This window comes from Poecilia reticulata, chromosome 17 (assembly GCF_904066995.2).
Source record: "Poecilia reticulata chromosome 17, P_reticulata-male-v2, whole genome shotgun sequence".
In the NCBI taxonomy this organism is placed as follows: Eukaryota; Metazoa; Chordata; class Actinopteri; order Cyprinodontiformes; family Poeciliidae; genus Poecilia; species Poecilia reticulata.
Genome location: NC_088846.1, coordinates 10198190 through 10214211, shown reverse-complemented (window position 1 = coordinate 10214211; position 16022 = coordinate 10198190). Strand labels below are relative to the sequence as shown.

Sequence of the window (16022 nt, the reverse complement as noted above, 5' to 3'; positions counted from 1 at the left end):
CACAGTATTTAACACTAATGTTACATCAGGGGGTGTTTCAGACTGCTGTTTCATTTAATTCATTGCAACAGCATTCGGTTCTCGTCTGTTCTCATAACGAGGACGCGGGTAATGCTCAGCTTCATGTGGGTGCCTAGGAATAGCTCTTTCTTCAAATTCGATATTTAGTTGGGAACTTTTTCTATGCAGTAAACATGAAGGCTTATCCCCTCTTCACCCTTCCTCTCCCCTAATTTTAGATCCTATATTCTTTCTGTGGTTCATTTTATGGCGGGTCTTGTACGACGACATGTGGAAACGGCATCAGTTAGATATCAAATGTAGATTATTTGAGAATCCTTTGAAACTTTTAGAGGCACGAGTTTCCTCTGAGTCCTAATCTTATTTAAAAAGATTAAATACATTTTTAATACTTTACAATAAGAATTAGTAGGAAAAACAATAATCTCTTAAAAAAATATATATATATCTTTTTTTTTTTTTCAATCATCATTCCAGTTGCATCGAGGACTACAAGCGCGGTCCTGATGGGAGGTCATGCCTGCCTCTGTCTGAATCCTGCACTGAGGGTGTAGACTGCGGCGAAGCGACGGACATCCCTGCCAACCAGACCGTCTTCGGAGACCTCTTCTACGGTTACAACAACCACACCCAGGAAAGCACCTCTGGTCAGATACTGAAGGCCACATTCAGGTAAACACGACAGATGTTTGTGAAATGCGGTCTGTGGTAGACTGCCTGCCATTTGTGCCTCAGCAGGTAGACAGCTGGGGGGGGGTTAGGGTTTAGGTTCCCACAGTGCTGACATATTTCTGATGGATCGCTTTCAAATAACAAACTCTCTATGGTGGCTGGGATAATATAGGTTGCTGCGGCAGCTGCATATGAGAGATAAAATAAGGATAAAATAAACTTTGCTGTCCTATAAGGAATGTCATTTTGGGCTATGTGCCACTAGCATTAAAAGATATATAAGGAAATTAGAGTGAAATATAGCAACATTTCTCAAACAAAAAGAAAAGAAAATTCTTTAACACACACATTATGAAACTACTGAGCTCCATACAGTTCAAAAGTGGCATACGAGTCACTGTACATAAAACAAACTAATGCATATTTCAATTTATGATGCATTAGTGCTAGCTGATTGGTTTTCATTTTAAATTGAGTCTGAGCCAGTACTTTATTGTTTTGTTGTCAGGTCTGTGTGTCTGTACCTCTCTGCCATTTCCCTCAGTTTTTGTGTTGGGAGGCAGAAAGCTAACAGAGGTTTTTATAATAATGGCTACCAGATTGCAACAAGAGATGCTCTAATCTACATTTTCTGGGGTCTAACCTATGCTTTTATTAAAACATTTTGTGTTGTTCTTGTCCTCTTGTTGTCAGTTAAAATTAAACAAAACACTCAAACCCTGCCAGTTGTGCAGCTTGGAGTTGTGCACCTACCTGCGGTTGTCTTTTCCTTTGCGAGATAATACTACACCTCAGAACAAGCTTTTTATGCATTTATTCACATTATCCTGCAGAGCTGCTAAATTTATATGCAGACTTCAGAGGCAAAGGTGGGATTGAGGGGCAGAATGAACATTACAGAAGTTTGAAAAAACAGCTTTTGCGCCACCGGTGTCCAAATGTTGTGGAAATGGTCTTAAACATCACTACTTTCAGCACCAAAGTTTTTCCATAACAAGGTTATGTCCTATGAAAGGTCACATCATTTTTATTTATTTCTTTAATTATGTAAAGCACCTTGAAATGCCTTTCTGCTGAAATGTGCAATACAAATAGATTGTGATTGATTGATTGATTGATTGATTGATTGATTGATTGATTGATTGATAATCACGTGTTAACCTGAACAATAGTAAAAAGTCACAGAAAGCAGTTTAGTCAAAAGTGTTTTCCTATTTTAATCAGTCACACATCACAGGACTGATTTTAAACAGCTGTTAGCAACTTTCATTACCGATCAGATCAGTATTGCTAGCTGTAAGCAGCTTCTCTGTCATTTGTTCCTTTTGTTTCAAAGTCTTCTTACAAACTGCAATCACTTCTGAATTCTTCATCTAACATGAGGCTGTATAAACAAACAATGGAGAACAGTAAGCCAGGCTGACGGTTGGATCAGTTTCTGGCCTTAGCTGACGGTTCACTGCCAGTACAGATCTGATGCTGACATTAGAGAGGATCGCCTTCATCTCTAACCCCAGTTTGTCACTGGAAAACTTGTCAGCTCTTAAAATCTTAAATCTCAGAGAAATGTTTCATATTCCACAATCCAGTGGTTGTCCTGGATTCTTAATGATATTAAGATATCATATTCTACACAGGATTGGGCTCTCACATCAAGCTACCATGTGGGTGGCTGATTACCTGTCAAACAGAACCCAGAGAGTTCAATTGGCTGGCTTTACTTCTTCTAATCGTACGATTTTAAATGGTGTCCCACAGGGCTCAGTTCTTGGCCCACTTTTATTCTCTATTTATATAAATAACTTGTGTGAAAATCTGTCAAATGCTTTTTATCATTTTTATGCAGATGATTTAGTGATTTACTGCTATTCTTCATCACTTGTACAGGCAATTGAGTATTTGCAGTCTGCTTTTACTATAGTTCAAGCCCGCTTACAAACTCTGAAGTTGGTTTTGAAGGTGGATAAGACAAAGGCAATGGTTTTTTTACACTCTAGGAAACTATCAGAGATCCCTCCATTGCTTAAAACTGCTGTAGGGACACAAATTGAGTTTGTCAGTAATTATAAATATCTTGGCTTTATTTTAAATAAAGAACTTTCTTTTACAAATCACATAGCAAATTTGCTACAAACACTGAAAATAAAGATTGGGTTTTAATACAGAAATGGTTCTTGTTTTTTTCTTAAAGCCAGAAGTAAATTGGTAGCTGCAACATTCCTGCCACTTCTGGATTATGGAGATGTTTTATATATGAATGCTTCGACCAAATGCCTTCAATCATTAAATACTGTTTATCATTGTGCTTTAAGGTTTGCAACCGGTAGCAGACGTCTCACACATTATTGTGAACTGTATGCAAAAGATGAATGGCCTCCTTTAAGAGTACTGAGAAACAATCACCTGATGATCCTGATTTATAAATCTCTACTCGGTTTGGCTCCAGCATATTTAAACTCTCTTTTACATAGATCTATTAATTCCCATTCTTTACGCTCCAACAACATTTTTCTTTTGCATGTTCCACGTTGCCGAACTGAAAAAGGAAAGCAAGCTTTCAGTGTGATGGCTCCTTTAGCCTGGAATCAGCTCCAGTCTGAACTCAAGATGTCAGAATTGATTTCACTGGACTTATTTCGAGCGATTCTTAAAAACAGGCAACGAGATTCTCTGTCACTGTTTTGAAATTGTTTTATACTGTTTTTTTATACTTGTGTATATGTATTAATCAATTTTATTTTGTAACCAGGTTGCTGTGTACTGCAGACTTCTGCCCAGGTCCCTCTTGAAAATGAGATCTGGATCTCAATGGGGTTTACCTGGTTAAATAAAGGAAATAAAAAATTTTAAAAAATGCCTTCCTGTCTGTGCTTCACCATAAGGCGACCTAGAATTGAAACAGTTGCAGAGTGCTGACGGTCTGTTTTCAGATTCTGAACAGCAGCTGAACTCGGTGTGACTCATTCTGTCAGTAACATCAGACTCGGGGTGTATAAACAATGATTTTAGATCCTGATGTTTGGGTCCTCAGGAGGGGAGAGCCTTGGCCACAAGACAGATACTGGACTGACACACTGCATGACAAAAAATAAAAATCAGCCACTTTATCACCAAGTTGAAATGTGCCTGTTCAAACGTCCCTTAACAGCAATTTGTTTCATCTTTGGACTACATACCAAAAATGTCAATCTCAGTAGGGTATTTAGTACAAGCTCTTTGCAAAATACGTTCAGAGAGTAATGCCTGCAGACTATCAATCAATAAAAACTGAGTAGTTCAGAGAGACCTACTATACCCATTGCGCCTACGCTTTGAGCCGGTGGTTTTAAACTTTACTAATGATCAAATAAAAGCGGGCCTTTGTGGCAGACTCCTAAAATAGGTCCTTTTCAATACAGCGTCTTTCAAAAGTATTCATTTCCCTTGAACTTTTCCAGATTTTGTCATGTTGCTGTGAGACACTTCAATGTTTTTGTATTGGGATTTTATATGTAAGGCCAACACAAAATAGTGCACACGTATTTAGTTGAAGGTAGATAACTCATTGTTTTTTTGTTTAGGTTTTTTTTTTTTCATCTTATTTATAAAGAAAAATCTCAAGTGTAAAAATCTTCAGATCTCATCTTATTACTAAATAAGTTTAATTTCAACTCAGTGCTGTGATGTGTGGGCCGCTGAAACTTCCTTGAGAATGTTGGGGAACAAGCATCAGGAAGACCAAGGAACACAGCAGACAGGTCTGGGAGAAAGTGGTGGAAATGTTCACAGTAAAGTTGAGTTACAAAGTAAAATCCCATCTCTGCTGAGATTAAATTTTCCCAAGAAGAAAGATGAGCAAATATTTTGGGTGTGATGTCGTGAAAGATCGTTTCGCAAAGTGCTCACTGAGAGAAGATGAACACATTCCACACTTTTTAGATTTTTATTTGTAAAGGTTTTATTAACTAAACTGAAAGAAAACATTTGAAATGGTGATATGTTTGAAAGGAGCTCCGAATCACAGGGTTTTTAAAACATGTTTTCGGGATAAATGCATGATGAATAAAGCATTTGGACATTTCTCTGGAAACGGAACCTACTTTTTTTATACTTGGAAGTAAAGCACATCCAACACACCATTTAACCCAAGTCTGCAATACGTATCATATGAACCATGTTGGCGAGTGATTTTTTTTACATCGCCCACAGTGGTGTTGGTTTCCCACTGGCTGCAGATCAGCCTTTGAGATTCTCCCGGGGTGGGGACGCGTTTCAGGTTGCACATTAGCAAAATGGTTTCACAGGACGTGAAAGCTTATCGGATTGAATCGGTGTCTGTAAAAGTTGTTTCACGTGGGGGCGAAGATTCTTTGACAGATTTTCTCTGATCTCCTCGTCAAAAAAATTGAGAATGCCGATAAGAATTTGCCCTCATCCAACGTAAAATCCAGGAAAGTACTCAGGTGAGAAAATAGCGAAAAAAATAATCACCTCACTTTTTATCGTGAGGCTTCATGTTAAACACCCGTACAAGTTGAACTGCGCATCCTTTCTAATTTGTACAGGATTTGAGTTGACGTGGACAGCATTTTGAGGGCGGTTAATTATCTCTGTCTGCATGCTGTAATCATCTCCACTGAACTCAGGAAGCCAGAAGGTCAGCAAAGGCATCTGTGGCCCAGGAATTTAATTTGGGCTGTGCATGGATTTTGCCGCCGGAGGCAACACACCCACTTAGGGAACCACCACCAGAGTCTCTGAGAGAGAGGACTGGGTGAGGCAGGGAAGTTAATATCATCAATAATCTAAATCTCTGCTGCTCTGATCTTATTTGAAAGAGCCTTCTGAATGGAAAACGTGATCTGAGCCAGACTTCGACAAACACCAAATGCTTCCTGTGCGGATGAGGTGCTGGAAGAGGAATGGAGACTCTATCGGGAGGCATGGTTAATGGAAGACCTAATTATAAGAGATTGCAGCAAACGAATTAAGGCTGACCAGGAGCCAGTGTGCTGAAATTTAATTTTACTGAGCTGGATATACACTTGTGTGCAAAATGAACAAATGTTGAGTTACTTGAGCATCGCAGCTGCACACCAGAGATCCGTTTGAGGTTTGACGTTTGAGAAAACTTAAGTTTGTATTTTGAAATCGAACCCTGTACATTACATTTTCACACACACACAAAAAATGTCAATTTCCCTTTAAAGAAGTTAAATATTATAATTAAAGGTAACCTGGGAGAATGAGTTTCTCATAGAACTGGATTAAAAATGTGACATTACAAATAAATAATTTAAGCCATTTTTGAACTGAAGCATCTACTAAATGCATGTACAGTTGAATCACTTATTGAATCAGACGCCTGAATAAATTGTAGTAAACATTAAATAAATGGAACATGGAGTCGGTAATAAAAGATAGCATTGTAGATGACTGAAGGGAAGTATGTTAGTTTAAACTGTAAATGTGTTTGTTGCCTCTAGAGATTTTACCAGCATATAGAAAACATAAAAGAGTAACCCCACATGTGCTCATAGATTGAGCTTGACAGCTTTAAACAGCTGTGTCGCTTGGTTTGACGAGCAAGGTAGATGTACGACCTGAATTTTGTTAGCTTAATTTTGTTAGATGCATTTTGTCACATCTTAACCCAGATTTATAACTACATATTCTAGATTTTTAACATGTGCTGCTGGAAACAAAGTGATTAGTTAATTTTGCCGAGTGGATTGGCGAACTGTCCAGGCTGTCCCCCCGCCTCTTGTACGATGACGACTGGAAAATGGCGCTAGCATGCCTCAGCAGCGGGCGTTGATGATGGATGGATGTTAATTTTGCTGGAAAAAAAGAGAAGAAAGCTTTAATTTGTAGTGCTTTTGAAACCAGAATGTATATTTCGAAAATTGGTGAACAGTAACTTGTTTGCAGGAAATAGAATTAGTTTCTCATTAGGAGTTATTGAAGCTGCAACATTTCTTGAAAGAGATTAGAATCCCACCACCTTGCTGCTTCCTGCTGAGGTTAGAGGCATGATCCCACCATTAGACAGAAGAGCTAGACAATGTGGTTCCTGCTGAGAAGACTGAAGTGTTGCTTATGTCAATTAATCCTAATAGCAGTGCTCTCCGAAAATATGTCACTTGACAACCAGCGCACCATGTTTTTGATGTGTTCACATTTCATTTGGATGAGCTAGGAAAAACCTCACATCCTCTTTATGCTCTTATAAAATAGACTAAAATACTATATTAAAGATCTGTTTTTGCATCTTAGAAGGGCGTGCATCATACTTTTTAGAAGTTTTCTTTTTAAGTTATTGACCATAATTATACTTATTTACCAAAATAATAAAAAAACATTCAACACAAAAATAAAAGAGAGAAAAAAGCTGATCTCTGTAAAAAGAGCTGGAAGAAATGTTTGTAAAGTTAAATACATTTCTCTAACCCGAAGCATCTTATTAAAAGAATTCACAGTTCATCGCTTTTAAATGTTCAATAATATTTTCTGAAACATTTAAATATAGGCCTTAAGATAGTGCATTTGATTTTATAACCTACAGTAATGCAGCCTTATAGACAGACTAATTTCCACAACACTGATGAGATTATAAATTTCATTAGACTTTTCTGACTTGATCTTGCTTCAGTGAATTCTTCATTGACTTTTACAGTCGCTGTGTTTTCACTGTATTTGCCCATTAAAAGATTGTACAATATTTGCCTATAATGTATGTCGAGTTAAATGGCTTTTAAGAGAAGCTTATTGAAAAGTTGATTTTTCTTTTTTGCAGCCACTATATGTAATAAAAATGCGAGGCTGCAGACAGGCATCAACTTTTCATTAGTTACAACGCAAGTGAAACAGCATTCACACACATTCTGATTAGAAACCCTGTTTGTCCTTGAGAACTGGAAGCAGAAACGGAGGGAGAGAAAGAAAGTCTTTATGTGATCTTCACTGGCATCTCTTCAAAAGCCCCCGCCCCACTGAGCAAGAATGGCACAAAGCATCTGCCTCCCATCATTCACAAAAAGAAGTCGACACTTTATACTGTTTAAACTCTGGATGGAGGCTTCCCAGTTCTTATGGTTTTCTTTCACTTCTAAAATATCACAATGTTTACTTTTCTGGGTTTGTTCCATAGTCTCGATTGCTTCTTTTTTTTTTTGTGCTCCTTTTTTGTTTTGGTTCTGTACACTCTCCTAGCTTTTCTTTTCTTCACCCCAACTCCCTTTTCAAACAAAATCCCATTTCCATCTGCAGAAAGCTGCAAAAATAAAAGTAAACAGTCAAAGTCGGTGTTTTTGCTTGTAATGTTTTATTTATTTGGGACATAGTCCTCTCTCTTTGGCTGTGCGTGTGTGTGTGCGCGCGTGTGTGTGTGGATGGAAGTACAAGGATATATGTGTGTGTGTGTAGTAATAGATCAGCTCTGTGCCCCTAGTGTGCTTTTCTCTTTGACTGCCCGGAGCATCAAATGTGCGATGGGTGGGGGATTGATGGAGAAGCAGCAAGTGGTGTGAGCAGGTGGCCGTCGACATGACACCAACAAAGACAAAATAGCCAGGATGTTGAACTATGCACATAAATGCATAGTCACACACACACACACACACGCAGTCACAGTTCTTTCAGCACTGACCCTCCAGAGCATTGGCACTCACGCACACAGAGCTGGTTTGATTCTCCCTCCCCATCAAGTATCCCTTATGGTCCATCTTTGAAGCGCACCAGCCCTGGAAATGCTTCTCATGTTTGTTCTGTCTTTGCTAAGGGAAATATATCCCCAACCTCCCTTTGCAGAAAGGTGGTTGTTTTCATAAATATAAAAAAGAGGTTTATTTATTTGATTTTCTGACATTGGTGAGCAGAATGGTGTGGTGGGGAAGCGGGAGGGGGGCACAGGATGACTTTGGTTACAAAGCAACCTGAGAGGCAACTCGGCCGTCACGCCCCCCCCTTGAAAGAAGGTCCTACCAGGGTGACATCTCGGGAGCGGTGGGCTCAATGTGATTCTGGCTTCAAATTACAGAACGCTTTGACAGGGTTTCTGTCTTCCTGTCTCAGTGGGAGCCGGTGGACTCCCCGTAATGAGATGTTAAAAAGCTAACCTCCTCTCATTACTCCTAACTGTCCTCCCCTTCCTCTCCTCTCTATTCCTCTCTCTCTCTCTCTCGACAAGCTCAGAGCAGGTTTTAATGAATATTTTAGTGCCCCTTGTTCTCATTCTGCTTGCTGCTTGGGATCAATGATTAAGTCAATGCTCCTACCTGACACGGCTCCCCCCAACCCCCAAACTATTTTGCGAGAGCATTCTTTTTTATTACTCCAAAACCTTTTGGTAGCTCGCAGCACCACACCCTGCATGTCACCCTCGAGGAATTCCTTCATTTACTCTCACTTAATCAAAACATAAAATGTGTTTGCTGTAGACTAATAGAGGTGGAGGGGGGTGAGCTAGTAGCTTTAATTGTCTCTTATTGAGCATCGTTGTCGAGGGGAATCGCTGTAAGGATAAGCGCACAATAGCGACAGGACGGCCGATATGAATCAAAACCATCTAAGTGCTTTGTCACATTTTACATTCAAATAATTTATCAAACAGGTGCCCGCTTTTCTGCCGGTCCTGTTTAGAAGAAGAATGGGGGGAAAAAAAAGAAAGCTTCACTTCCTTCTGACAGTTTTGTAAAGAAAAAAGGAAAAAGTTCTGTGAACTTCCAAAAGAGAAATGAATGATGACATCTTCACAGTGCCAGATGGTTGTTAAATGTTACATGTCATCCTCTAACAAAATTAACAGTGAAAATTGTCAGACGTGAGTGAATGCATTGAATGGAACCAAGCTCGTGTCCCACTTAGCATGCTTCTAAGAGGGGGGAAAAAAAAAAATCACCATCTTCAGCAAAACAACCGAGATCCAGTCATTACAGTCCCTATTTATGTGCTTTGTTAAAATGACAGCTGAAATCATGCAGAAATACTTTCAGCAGGAAGTGACAGATGTTTGACTCCAGCGTGATCAAATCCCAGCCAGCCTCGTTTGTGATTGCTTTGGGCTGCAAATTTAGCAACGCATAACTTATATTTCAGTGCGAGCGGATGAGCCGTACAGCATAGTCCAGAAAAAAAAAAACAACATAAGTTTAGACGGCTAAACTAAAACTAGAGTCCTCTTCCGCCTTTCCTTGTCGCATGTGGGCACGCCTTAGTTTTCTAAAGTATATTCAAGAAGATTTTCTAGGAGTCGTGGTTGATTTCAGTGCCTCTTCTTTACACCTCAGCGCCTCCACTTAACGTGCCGAGGTAAAGGTGGAGTGCTGTGAATATTTTCCAGATGCACCGTAAGTCAGTGTCTGTGAAGAGCATTTACAGTTGCACCTTTTGAACAGAGTTTTAGAGTGAAGCCACTGTAAAAGCATCAAGTATAGCAGTGTTATTGTTAAAATTTCTTTTATGTTTTTGTCAGGAGAACATTTTTTTTTTTTTTATTCCTTTTTCCTTTTCTTCTCATACCCTCTCTGCCACATTCATCAGCAAAAAGCAGACTCGGGAGGAACAAGTCAAACCGCGCTTTTGGTGTCAAACGGCACAATTTACATAAACGGCCCCAACGAGGAAGTGTTTGTTTTCTTCACTGAACCACTAAAATAATACAGATTCTCTGATTGATAGGGATTCACAGCCTGTCAAAAAGATGATGCTTTAAAGTGGATCAAAGTATAAGAATTGCCCTGCATATTACTAATGCTAAATGGCTAAAATTACCCATAATTTTTCACAAGTGTACATTGATTAACAGTTTTTCTTGATTTAATTGCCACTCATTCTAGCCTACTTCCACTAAGTGCCAAGAAACTAAATAAAAGAATGTAACAGGCAAGGTCTTTTTAATGCAACACTGAGATATTAAATCATAAAATTACACAGGTCTCGTGTATTTGCACTAAATTTCATGATTGAATGTGGTTCAAATATTCATTTGGAGGAGTCAACTGCGTAAAATATGAGAGGCCGTGACTGATGACACAAACCAAAATAACTATGCGAGACCTTTTGCTGTTAGATGTTATTTATTGGAGTCAGATAACCACATTTCCGTGTATCAGATTAGGAATAATCAGTTGAAAATTACTTAAATCATCAGTTTTAAATGGGTTTTAAGTGCCTGAAGGTCGTATGATTTGACAAATCCTACTTGTATCCTTAAAGTTGCACACAAAATGACAACCATTTCAGCATGAGAGTATTCTTCTTAGGCCTGTAATGAGCCATGATTTGGTCCAGGTGCTTTAAACCAGGGAGAGAACTAAAACACGCAGGATGCCAGCTCTCGAGGGACCGACTTTGGTCACCCCTGGTCTAAAGTGAAGAACCTCAGGCAAACACCGGGGCGTCAGTTCATGGAATCGAGCACGCCGGCAAAGTCATCTGTGACGCTGAGCTGACAAGTAAAGCTTACAATAGTTTAACTGCATCTGTTTCTGGATATGCCGCTTCCCTGTTTCTCTGTAATTTTACATGTAGTTCAGTCAAGATGTTTGGGCTGCATGAAAGGGATTCTGGCTGATCAACACACGGCTTTGCTTCTCTTAATTACCGTTTCACCCTCAGCCACACCGTGTCTGTAAAATCTCAAAGGCACATTGCACACGGCCTTTCTACCAGCGTTTCGCTTCAGCCTGTGGGTTCTGTTGTTCCAACGCTGTGACTTTCCCAAAGGCATCACTTTGTGCTTTGTAAATATTTGTGTGTGCTGTTTTTACAGCTCAGCCCCCGTCAGACGCCGCATGAATCAAACGAAGCATTATATGGAGTGTATATTAACAACAGAAGTAGGTGGAGTGTGAAGCTGAAAAATCTTTCGTGCATTTTAATTGCCCACTCATGTCTGTTCAAAGACGTAATACTAGGAGTGCCTACAATTAACATACACTTAGTATAAAATGTTTACAGCAGAGGAAACTATTTCTCTGAAATTTTGTCTTGGAATATTATGTATATAAATCATGAACACCAACCTTAAATGAGGGTACTTTTGGTTGGTCAGCCAAGTGATGGGAAGGTTCACAACTTTTCCATGTTTTCTGCATTTGTGCAGAATGGCTTTGTAAACGGTTCCAGACTGATGGATGTCAACGATTTCGCTTCAAAATGCAAAAACCGCATGCTCGTCCGTATTTGATTGTGGTACCGACTTGCAAATTGGTAAAAACTGTTTACAGTTTGCTTACGAAATGTCCAATTAAGAAGAGGCACACAATCTTAAGGCTGTACTTTTATAAGCAGCCTGGGTCAAATTAATATGCAAGACTGATTACCTCCAATTACAAATCAGCAAAAAGTTATTATACCGCTCTTGCCCTTTAGCTTTACAAGGCAGTTTAATGTCTTATAAGCCATGGGTTCAGGTTTACGGCTGTAATGGTCTGTATTCGGTCTCACTACTCTCATTAGGCTGGTTTCCAATGGCAACAGTCACTTTTTTTTCCCCCACTGCAGACAACCTCTGATGAACCTCTCCTACATCAAACAGTAGTCGGGATAAAGTTGTTCACTCTCTGGTCAACTTTGTGGCACATTTATCGGCTACAAATTATGTACAAACTTAACTGTGATCATGAAAGTCATGTTACAGCAAAGCATGGCACAGCTTCTTTCCTAAGATATATTGTATTTCATACAGTCTTTGCCTTCCTCGCCCTATAGTGTGCAGAAAGAACATGCTTATTCATGCAGCATTGAACTGAAATATTCAATAAAACATTACTTGTAAAAAAAAAAAAAAAAAGTACAGTACAAGGTTACAAAGGGCGTTTGTAAGTTTTGAGCCTGGAGTGAAGATAATGACTGCAGTTTCCTAGAGGAAAAAAGAGGAAGATATTTCCTCATTAGCTGTGGTCTTCAGACAGCTGAAGGACTTAAGCCACTGATTTATTGAAGTTGTTATGTTTTGAAACCTTGTTGTGACCCTAACCGGCACCGTAAGTGGGGGTTGATGAAATGGGCCCTGTTAGGGAGTTCAAGCAGGAGTCATTCGCTGCAAAAGAAAGCAGACGTAGTGAGTGAAGACACCCTAAATACTTTTTTACTGTAGCAGTGCAAATAAACTTTCCTATGTGGATTTTTTTTCTTCATTTTTCCATTATTCCAACCCTATTCCTACATCCAGGCATGGAGCAAGTAAAAGTAACTACAATAGGGCACTTGGGTTGTTGTTGTAGACTTAGTTTTTTGTTTGTTTTCTGGTGTCTAGTTAAAGTTTTATTGAATTTTAATCCATTTAGGAGCTTGCATGTCAGTTATCTTAGACAACACAATAAAAAAAATGCTAAACTTGCATATATCACTACTAGCAGTGTTACATCTATGAACAGGGGAGGGGCATAGAGCAGCACCAGCATCTCCGTCAGACATGTATGGACGATATGGGCTTTTTTTTAAAGGTCTTAATGCTTAGATTATTGCAAGTCTTTGTAAATTGGGTTTGACCTGTGTTAACTTTATTGCCTTCAAGATTCATCTTCCTATCAGAGCTAAATAATGCTTTGATTTGAATGCTTTGTCTTCATGAAAATGTTCTTCAGTATCTTGCAGACGTATGAATTAATCTCACATTTAAGTCCTTTTCAGTTGCCGCCTCCAAACGCTACAGAGGTTATAGATGATACTGGAACTGCGTTTTATTTAGTTTAATCACTTGCACACAGTGTTTACTTGTTTATTGTTCCAGGGTTTTATTCACTGCTCTTATGTCATCTAACCTCTCCTATTTTGTTGTAGTTTTTTTTTTTTTATTGCGCATGTCTCACTTTGATGCAGACTAGGTTGTTTTTTTCACTTATGCTCTATTGAATGAAAATGGAATATGAAAAGTCAATGGAGAAAGTTGCATCTGAAAGCGGGTCACTGGAGGGTCGTGAATACTCATTACATGAAGCAACGGTGTTGCTAAGCTGGCCACACGACTCCAATCTCTCTACTAACCCAAGAGAATGGTTTACAATAGTTGAGTCAAAATAAACCTAACACCTTGGTAAATAACGCCTCTGCTAGTTAAAGGGGGTGTTCAGGATGGATTATGTAAAATCAACTTTTTTGAGCTTTATATCATAACGTTATTCCCTCAAATAACACACAAAATATTCATAGCACCCTTTTAAAATAAGCAAGATAAGGATTTAGTTACATTGGTGAGTTCTAAATTATTTTAGGTTGATCTGAAGTGCCAACAAGTATTTGGGATTAACGTATAGTAATTTAAAAAGTACCCCAAGTTTAAAAGAGAACAAAAGTGTACTCAAACATAAAGGGGAAATAAAAGAGCATCAATAAGTTTATCATCCTTTAATAGCAAACAAATGAATATTTCACAATGTTTTTTTTCCAGTGTTGACTTTAGTGGTTGTATAATCCTCTACATGCCTCAAAGTGTCTAACACCATTGACACTCAGGCAGCAGCAGTGGCAGCTGACTGAACAAATAACATACACACACTGTCACCCAGTCTGTGGAGCAAGATTGGGCTTCACACATCTTTGCACATGTATTCACATAATGCATATCATTTGTCCATCTGCTCTGACAGAACCAGTCACTTCCGTGTTTTGGACATAACAATTTTTTTTTTTTAATCAGTGCTACCTTGGCCACCTGGTTATCATTTGTCAAAATGCCTATATAGCACATAAAAGGACATAACACTTTTTTCCCCCCAGAAGTATTTAACTTTCTTTGCTACTAATATGCACGTGACGCAAGTGTTTGTACACAGTATAGATGTTCTTTCTCTGCCCCCATCCCATAACCACTCTTATATCAATGTCTTACCATGCTCCTGTTCCAGCACCCTCTTTTCTTCTTTATCATGTTGGTCCACTGAACTCTTAAAAAAAAAAAAACAACCTCCTGTTGTCTGTCTTTTCACCAGGCAGAAGAACTTTGCCCGAGGCATTGAGCAGCAGCTCCCAGATGGCATGGTGGTGGCATCGGTGCCAACGGAGGTCCAGTGCCACGAGGAGCTGTCAGACCCTGTGCCTGACCCAGAATACCTCACGGGTATGAAACCATATCCCATAGTTTCCTCTCTCGGCTCACGCCTGCACTGCAGTGTTTTATCACTGGCTGGTCCAAATCCAAATATGTCAAGAAATATCTGCATTTGAGAGCTTAATAATCAGTGTGACAAGATGTTTAAGATCCCAAGGTGTTTGAACAACTGTGGTGACATTTAGGCCGTCATTTACAATGCGATGGTTGATCATTGAGTTGAACAGCAAGTTATGAAGGAAACTGACAACTTTCTAAAGGTCAACCTCACAACTCTAAGTCCAGGTGGTTCCACAGTCAAAGGTTTACCATTTGCTTATATCATTTTTAACCACAAGATGGACAAAAATGATGCTGCTTTTTGATAAAAAACAAATTTTATTGATTTAACATATGACTTTTAAAGAACCATATTTTTGGCAGCTAATAACTATTGGGTATGTTTATTCCTGTTGTGCATTTTTTTGTATTACAGGTTTAGTGTAAATTGTACAGGTTTCAAGACAAACGTGACCATAAGACTATCAGCTGTGGACAGCTACTGACAGTGACAGAGCGCCAAACAAAAATGTTTGGACGGGGAGGAACGCTTTAAGGAATTGGTTTATGAATGAACTATATTATTTTGTTTCCCTTTTTGTAATGTTGTAACTTTACTGAACTTTACTAAATCTAATATGAAAGAAGGAAAAAAAAACATTTGAATGAATGATTACATTTCTAAAATTGTAATTAGTAGATTTTGCCAAATATACAAGAGTCAGTGTCGAGCAGGTTCCATTCAAGAAAAAACATAAAAGCATTCCTTGGCTTGCCATGCATTTCCAGAATATCATAATTTTGTATGAATCATGTTTTCTGTTGAATATAGACTTACAGTCTAAAGTTACAATGACATACTATATATATTTTTTAGATAATTTAGCCTGAACAATATATACATATATTTTTTTTTCCTCTGACATTTCTGTTAAAGAGCAAATTAAGTATTTAAAGAAGAAATCTCATAAAAAAGAGAGTATATTCTGCAGGACTCCATACATATATAATAATTTTGTCTTCATTCTCCAGGAGACTTAAATTTAATAAAAATGACTCAGCATATTTCGCGGGAGTGCTTTATTCGGACAGGCTGCTAGATTTGCTTTCTACACCCGTTTAAGTGGCTGTAAAGTGCCTCAGTTTAGAAATCACTGAATCCAGAGTACAATTTGTTGTGTTTTTGAAATAACGGCAGAGATCCAGGACTTGTCAGAGTAGCAATTTAAAGCCGCATCATTTTGAGATCGTCTGAACT

At 38.7% G+C, this 16022-nt stretch overlaps 1 protein-coding gene across 5 annotated transcripts in view; it reads left to right on the top strand.

The window, feature by feature from the left end:
- astn1 (astrotactin 1) overlaps window positions 1-16022 on the top strand; it is a 357456-nt gene that overhangs the window by 155356 nt on the left and 186078 nt on the right. For all 5 annotated transcript variants that reach the window (XM_081598137.1, XM_081598141.1, XM_081598140.1 and 2 more), the window contains 2 exons: window positions 499-693; window positions 14607-14734. In XM_081598137.1, coding sequence (XP_081454263.1) covers window positions 499-693; window positions 14607-14734 — 323 coding nt within the window. The remainder of the gene's footprint in view (window positions 1-498; window positions 694-14606; window positions 14735-16022) is intronic.